We start from the raw sequence: 8,442 nt of genomic DNA, 5'->3' as shown, positions 1-8,442 counted from the left end.
TTCATCAAATGTGCCTTCAAGATGACATTATGCTCATATTTCTTTTGAAAACGTTAAAAATATTTAGCAAGCCCGACACACTTTGATTCTGGGCTGCTGAGTACCAGTGGTTTTCCTTTTATCTGTTGTAGAGATTTTAAAGGTAATCTGAAGGAAACCTATTTGCAAAGACAAAATGAGGGAGAGAATGACAGGGGAGGACAAAGAGGAGCGTAAGTCCAGGAAACTGGACATCAGGGTGTGGCTACTGCAGAGTCTGAGGCCTGAGCTGCATTTCAGCTTAGTACCTTCTGAAAAGGTTACGCTACAAATGGGTGTGAGGCTCTATCTGAAAAGTAGTTACATTGTTACGTTATTGGTCATATATCTTCTTTACTGGGAAAATCCATTTTATTGTCTACTGGGATGTTTTGGGACGCTTATAACAAGTTTATGCTAGTTGTACAAAGTGAACATTCTCAGTTTCTACCTTACTTACAATATAGATCAGTCCATGTTGGGTGGTACCAAACCAGGAAATGTTTACAGCACGCATGCTAGATTCTGCATCCTGCAGCATGCAGCTATTGAAATTCACAAAGGCAGAGAAGATGCAGACTCAGGTGGGCAGATCAGCAGTGCTCAATTTGGAGGCATACGCAGCTTGGGCTTGATGCAGCTGTGTGATTTCAGAGGACTGTTTTCTCTGAAGGGCATGCTTAGAGAGATCTTGTTCTTGTTAAATATCACATAGTAAGTGCCTGTTACTTGGTGGGTATCCTTTCTGTGTTTATTTCCTTCATCCCTCCTTGGATTGATGTGTGCACATCAGCAACAATGCCCTTGATGTATCTACTTGATGGTGAGAGGGATGGAGACCCATCTGCTGTTCTGAGGAGGACTGTTTAACTGCATTTCTGATGAGAGGAGAATATTGCTCTCAGTACCATGGACAGAAGCCCACCACTCTCCTTGGCCTATAAGAATTTCAGCTGATTGCTGCACACACACACACACACACACACACACACACACACACACACACACCTAAATGCCAATACAGAAGTTGCTGTGCCAAAGGATTTCAGAATAAGTAACAGAGAAGCTACAGTCACCAGGTGCCCACTTGAAGCTTTACAGAGTCACAGAAAAAGAAGTGTTATCTTTTTAGTGGTCCTAAAACAGTTATTCAGTGTTACTGTTGAACTGTAATGCAAATATATTTTTCTTTCAATTGATTGACCTGGAAGAGTTCTTTGAAGGAATAGAGAGATGTTGAAGATAATTAAAATAGGGTGAATTTTCCCCCCAACTCATATTTATCTTTATTTTTCATTTTATGTATCTATAAATCCTGTCTTATTGGAAACTCTCAATTCCATGTTTGTTCTATGATTATAGGAAAATAAATAGATAAAGATGATGAGACTCATAGGTTTTATTGAGAGAGAGAGAAGATACACACATGCACACATCCAGAGAGATCAGTGACAGACACACAGAGAGACAGACAGACGCTCAGAGAGAGACAGAGGCAGAGACAGAGAGGGAGGAGTAGACCAAATTCTTAAGGCAGAAATTCTTATGGGCAGGGGAAATGAAAGTCAGGCTGTTCCTTTTAAAAGTGTCTTATTCTAACTTGGCCCGGGCACACCAAGCAAATGTCACTTGGACGCTCAGAGCAAATGCTGACAAGAGGACTGGGAAGGGAGGATGACTGGGCAGAATATTTAAAAAGAGACAGGCACTTAGCAGAGGAGAGCACGACGCGGGTAATGAAAGGGGGGGCACAAAATAGCTTCAGGACGCCCCTCCATCCCGATGCAGGTCTGAAGTGAAGCAGTTATAACCAGTGCCTATTGACAGATGCTATTAAAAAAAAAAAGAGTAGAGCCTCGCCCACTCACAAATACTTTCCTCTGCTTGTTCTTGGTCAGGATTAGCAAGGGAAAGGGTCCTGGATGCTCACTCAGTCTTGCAGATGCCAGCCTTGTCATCAGGCCCAAGTACTTGCCTCCTCTACCTGCTGCATTGGACCACAGAAGGTGCCCCATAGTTTATTTTCTCTGCAGCATCTCAGGGCCCTGCAGCACCAGCTGCACCACTCCCTTGTGGGCAGTCTGCTCTGCAGTCAAAGGCATTATCTAAGAGCCCTGCCCCTCAAAAGAAATCTCTCCCTCTCTCTCTCCCCCTCTCTCCTCTCCCCTCACCCCCTGCCTCTCTCTCACACACACACATGGGCTTAAGATCTCTGAGAATGACCTGTAACTCCCAAGGAAAAGTGCTGGCGGAATGGAGTGAACAATGCCCAACAGAGGTGTGTGCAGACCCTCTAAAAGGTTATGAAATAATACAAGTTACTTGGAGGAGCTTGGGAGAAACAATTGCATCTCTTTACCTATATGAGTAATAGGAACAAAGAAAAGCTATGGCTTATTCAAGACTTTCTCTCTCTGGTCCCCCCCCCCCTCCATACTTGATCAGTGATAAAGAAGAAAAAGAAGATGCAGGCTACAGAGAGCCGTCTGGATAAATGCTCCGCTCTGTGTGCCAACCACACTCAGGCAACCTGGGGACTAGGTTTGGACGCTTAGATTGTGTAAACACGGGTGGGCTTCTAACATGGCTTAGACTTGCAGCTTTAAGCCACCAGCAACCTCACAGTAGCCCCCTGCTTCAGCACATTTCTCTCCCGTGAAGGGGCGAGCTACCAGAATCACAGTACCTGTAACACGAGAAAAGAATATGCAGGATAAACCTCCCTTCACCCTCTTTTCAGTCTCCAGAAGCGACCGAGTACAGCTCCAACAATTTCACGACTTTTTTATTTGAAAACTGTTACTGCCCACTGTGCCATTTAAAGGAACCAGTAAGCCAGTGATGTGTTCAACAAATTAAACAAAACGCCAAATGTTTGCTTAAAGGTTTTTAGTTATTTCTTACAAATCCCTGCAGTGTCTCTTTGAAACTGCAGGTACTCACAACGCCAGTGTGAAAATGCTGCACCCACGTGCCTTTGCCTTGTCCTCTCTGGTATCTGGGTGCTTCCAGAGGGAAGCTCACAGATTCCTAAGTACACCCATTATCTGTGAATTTCAGCAGGCTTCATGCTGAGTTCTCTTCCTGAAGACCACACCCAAAGCTGGTAGCTCTTTGCAGCAGTCTCTCTCTCTCTCTCTCTCTCTCTCTCTCTCTCTCTCTCTCACACACACACACACACACACACACACACACACACCACCTTCATGGATTGTCGAAACCATCAGGTTGGGGTACCGCACAGGTGTTAAAAATAGGGGAAGAGACTTTTGATGCGATGGAGATCTGAATGCCTCCAGTGAGGATACAGGCACCCCGAAAGTTCTGCTGCGGCAGAGCGCATCGGTCTTTTGCCTTGCAAGTCTTTACCTGGTTAGTTTTAACCCCTCCCAAACACTCCAGACTTCATTTCTCACAAAGAAAGGGAGAATTCTATGAAAGGCGCCAGACGAATTAGCTGCTGTAAAGGTTTTAAAATGCTAAAATGAACATCCGCTGTCCTGGTTGTCCTGCGGTTCCAAGGCTGTGTAGTGATACATGTCCCCTATGTATTGAGAAGCAGAGTAAACCGGAAAGAAATAAAAATAAAAATAAAAATAAAAGGAGGCAGGAGATAGGTGTGGTAGGGGGCGAATTTAAGAAAATGTCAGAAAATATCTACAAAGACATGCAAAACTTTTCCTGCAGTAATGTCGCCAGAGCGAAACCTTAAGCTATTGTCAATTACCCAAACATGCTGCTTAAACACGAATCAGCGTGCTTGAGAGGGTCCCTGAGGCAGAAAGGGCGAGCTGGGGGTTGGCTGGGGTGGGGTGAGGGTGTCTTTGTGACATTGTTAAAAGTTAAAATGTTAAAATTGATGTTAAAAGTTGATGTGTCAGTAGGGATCGAGAACCTTTTATTTGGAATATTTAAGGGCCCGAGTGATGTGGGCTTTAGGTATTAATAGACAAGAAAAGATGGGCCGGGGGAATAGGAAAGGAAAGGAATGAGCAGGGAAGTTATGGGGGTCTCAGAGAAAGTAGGGGGCCTCAGAGAAAAGCGGCCAGGCGGGAGCCGCAGCTCGTTACCCTGCTGTCGCTCGCCCCCGCCTTTGCTTTTGCGCAGAATCCACCCCTTGGCTGCAGCAGCGCGCTGCCCCCACTGGCCTGCGCACCGCGATCGATCACAGTCTGCGTCAGAGTCCCGGCGTATAAATAGAGGTGGCAGGACCGCGCCGAGCCGCACACAGCCATCCATCCTCCCCTTTCCCTCTTCTCCCCCGTTCTTCTCTCTAGGTCCCCCATCTCCGCCCCGGGCCTGAGGGGCGCACCGGCCGCCACCATGAGTTCCTTCGGCTACGATCCGTACTTTTCGACCTCCTACAAGCGGCGCTACGTGGAGACGCCCCGGGTGCACATCTCCAGCGTGCGCAGCGGCTACAGCACGGCGCGCTCCGCGTACTCCAGCTACTCCGCGCCGGTCTCCTCCTCGCTGTCCGTGCGCCGCAGCTACTCGTCCAGCTCCGGCTCTTTGATGCCCAGCCTGGAGAACCTCGATCTGAGCCAGGTAGCCGCCATCAGCAACGACCTCAAGTCTATCCGCACGCAGGAGAAGGCACAGCTGCAGGACCTCAACGATCGCTTCGCCAGCTTCATCGAGCGCGTGCACGAGCTGGAGCAGCAGAACAAGGTCCTGGAAGCCGAGCTGTTGGTGCTGCGCCAGAAGCACTCGGAGCCTTCCCGCTTCCGCGCCCTGTATGAGCAGGAGATCCGCGATCTGCGGTTGGCGGCGGAAGATGCCACTAATGAGAAGCAGGCGCTGCAGGGCGAGCGCGAGGGGCTGGAGGAGACTCTGCGCAACCTGCAGGCTCGCTACGAGGAAGAGGTGCTGAGTCGCGAGGATGCCGAGGGCCGGCTGATGGAAGCGCGCAAAGGCGCTGATGAGGCCGCGCTCGCCCGCGCCGAGCTGGAGAAGCGCATCGACAGCCTGATGGATGAGATAGCTTTTCTGAAGAAGGTGCACGAGGAAGAGATCGCCGAGCTGCAGGCTCAGATCCAGTATGCTCAGATCTCCGTGGAGATGGACGTGTCCTCCAAGCCCGACCTCTCCGCCGCTCTCAAGGACATCCGCGCTCAGTACGAGAAGCTGGCCGCCAAGAACATGCAGAACGCCGAAGAGTGGTTCAAGAGCCGCTTCACGGTGCTAACCGAGAGCGCCGCCAAGAACACCGACGCTGTGCGCGCTGCCAAGGATGAGGTGTCGGAAAGCCGCCGCCTGCTCAAGGCTAAGACCCTGGAGATCGAAGCCTGTCGGGGTATGAACGAAGCTCTGGAGAAGCAGCTGCAGGAGCTGGAGGACAAGCAGAATGCAGACATTAGCGCCATGCAGGTATGAAACGATTTAAGCTCAGTGGGGGAGGGGAGGCTCCACAGTCGGGGGTGCAGGGTGTACCCAGAGATTGAACGCTAGGGGGTCCTCCAGCACATAGCCACTATCCTAGGGCTTAGCTTCGGAGAGGTTGTGGAAAGGATGGGGCATTTGGAGGGGGCGGGGCGCGACTGCTGACTTGTAATTGCTAGTTCTGGTTGAATCAGTGTTCTTGGGGGTGAGTTGGGAGGAAGGGGCGGAGGGAGTCGGAGTTGGGCGTGGCCACCAGTCTAATGCCTTCTCTCTACTGACAACTGTTAACTCCAAGTTACCCTCAGTACTTCCTGTATCTCCTGGTTAATAAATATGGCTGCTAGCTCTCACTAGGTCTGGACCACCCAGCCCTGGGATAGTTTTGTTTTTAACAGGGACACAAGAATAAAGTCACAATATTTTAGGTCAATTAATCACTGCAATCCATTTTTTAAAAAATAAGTTCTTCATCTTTGGGGGAGAAGAAATAGAGTTGTGGAAAGCATTTTAGACAAACAATTACACACATATATATAGCTTTATTTTTGTTTATATATTTATTTAGACAAACATATACACATGCACACACATGTATATATGTACACTCACACACACATATATATATATAAAACACTCACACACACACACACACACACACACACACATATATATGTGTGTGTGTGTGAGTGTGTGTATATGTCATTCCCAAATATGACCTGGCTAAAAGAAGTGTGACAAGGGTGGTTAATAATAATAATAATAATAATAATATCAATTTGGTAGTTTTAAAAGACATAATCAATTGAGGACAATTTTCAAAATGGTTCACATCAGTCAATGCCCTTCTTCTTCTTCCTCCTCTTCCTCTTTTGCTTCACTAGACTGGGTATTTTAGGCCAACTCCCCTCCCCACCATTATTTTAATGGAGATTTCTTGAAGGTGTACACTTTGGAGTTAACTGAGGCCAGGCCTAAGCATGGATACTGCAGTAAAACAAATGCAGTAGAGATTTGTGTTTTGACTTTTGGAAACAATCTTCGGACAGGACACAATCAACAAACTGGAGAATGAGCTGAGAAGCACGAAGAGTGAGATGGCCAGGTACCTGAAGGAGTACCAGGACCTCCTCAACGTCAAGATGGCCTTGGACATTGAGATTGCAGCTTACAGGTACCATGAGAGTTGGTGCAGGCAGTGGGCATGACAGCTCAGGATGGAGAGGATTGCCCGCCCAGTGCAGAGCTACAGTGACTCCCAGGTGTTCTAGAATAGTCCTACTCTGGTGTTCCTCCAAGAAGGTACACATGTGCAAGGAATTAACCCTGAAGTAACACAAACCCTGTTCTTTGCATTCATATTTTAAATCCAATGGGGATGCATAAAAGGTCTTTTTGGGTGTGGTCTCTCATGAGCTCCTTATTAAATCTTGATTGTGCCTAACCCTGCATGTCCTTGTATTTGCCTTTGAGGTTGGTTGTAGAGGAAAGCGATGAATATGGACTTAGAGCAAGTCATGAGCACATCCAGCCTTGGTCTAACTGTGCCCTTCATTCCTCCCCCACCAGGAAACTCTTGGAAGGCGAAGAGACCAGGCTCAGTTTCACCAGCGTGGGCAGTATAACCAGCGGCTACTCTCAGAGCTCACAGGTCTTTGGCCGTTCCGCTTACAGCGGCTTGCAGAGCAGCTCCTATTTGATGTCCGCCCGCTCCTTCCCAGCCTACTATACTAGCCACGTTCAGGAAGAGCAGACAGAGGTCGAGGAGACCATTGAGGCTACGAAAGCTGAAGAGGCCAAGGACGAGCCCCCCTCTGAAGGAGAAGCAGAAGAGGAGGAGAAGGAGAAAGAGGAGGGAGAGGAAGAGGAAGGCGCTGAGGAGGAAGAAGGTATGTAAAGCATAAAGATCTTTCAGAATCTCCATTGCAAACTGGCTGTGGCTATTTATTGGGAGATCCATGAGCTATGCAGGCCTTGAGAATTCTATGCGAGTTTTGCAGTCATAAACAATACACACATGATGAGAACACACATGTTTAATAAGCACAGATGATAAATTGTAAAAGGTTCATATACCCTCATTTAACATTGTGGTTTGGGACCCAAAGGAACACTTGATGTTGGCCAAAAGATGAGGAGTTGATTGCATCTTAAAGAACACGAGTGCCAGACGCACAAAAATATTGAGGTGAGGTCTTGGAGAGGAGATGAGCTCTCAGCACCTGGAAGTAACCTCCTTTTATGTGTACATGCAAATCGTTCATGGCAGGCACTGTCTGTTACCTGTTCTTCAGGAGAGCGGGGGCAGAGTCTGACAATAGTGTTCAGTAACCCACAAAGCCTCAGTAGAAATGTTTAGCCTAGACTTAACCTGGAGTTTGTATTTTTTTCCTATGTTCAAGCTGCCAAGGATGAGTCTGAAGACACAAAAGAAGAAGAAGAAGGTGGTGAGGGTGAAGAAGAAGACACCAAAGAATCTGAAGAGGAAGAGAAGAAAGAGAAAAGTGCTGGGGAGGAGCAAGTGGCTAAGAAGAAAGATTGAGCCCCGTCCCCAACTATTCCTGGAAAAAAATCTCCCCAAATCAGGTCAACCTCATCGCCAACCAACCAGTTGAGTTCCAGATCCTATACAAATTAAGAAGTCAATATATGTATAATTCTGAGATGACTTAGGTTGGACATTCAATGTTGTGCTATGAATTTCCTCCTTACGCAGAGTATCTGTTTGCTTGCAGAGTGGCTTTCTGGCTTGCTGCCAGCCTGTGCATGGTCCATGCTTATGAGTTCAGGATCTATGGCAATGTGAATCACACAGATGTTTACAATAATAATAAAAAAAAACCACACACACAACACGAATAAATGAATTCACTAATGTTCATGTGCAACTTCATGGAAAAATAGTCATTTGAAACTTCAGTGGTTAGAAATTAATGACCTCGAGTTATGTGCAATAAATAGTAAATAAAGTTACACTGAATGACATATATTTTGCTGTGGTTTTTACTTAATTAAAGTACTTTAAATAAGGCACTAACGTAAACC

At 47.1% G+C, this 8,442-nt stretch overlaps 1 protein-coding gene across 1 annotated transcript; it reads left to right on the top strand.

Moving 5' to 3' along the window:
• Positions 1–4,341: 4,341 nt before the first annotated feature.
• Positions 4,342–7,939, top strand: Nefl (neurofilament light chain). Its single transcript, XM_052190829.1, has 4 exons — positions 4,342–5,388; positions 6,447–6,571; positions 6,967–7,286; positions 7,800–7,939. Exons 1-4 carry the CDS (start codon positions 4,342–4,344, stop codon positions 7,937–7,939), a joined length of 1,632 nt encoding a protein of 543 aa, XP_052046789.1.
• Positions 7,940–8,442: the final 503 nt, after the last annotated feature.

Source organism: Apodemus sylvaticus, chromosome 8 (assembly GCF_947179515.1).
Source record: "Apodemus sylvaticus chromosome 8, mApoSyl1.1, whole genome shotgun sequence".
Classification (NCBI taxonomy): domain Eukaryota; kingdom Metazoa; phylum Chordata; class Mammalia; order Rodentia; family Muridae; genus Apodemus; species Apodemus sylvaticus.
This window is presented reverse-complemented; position numbering and strand designations above follow the sequence as displayed.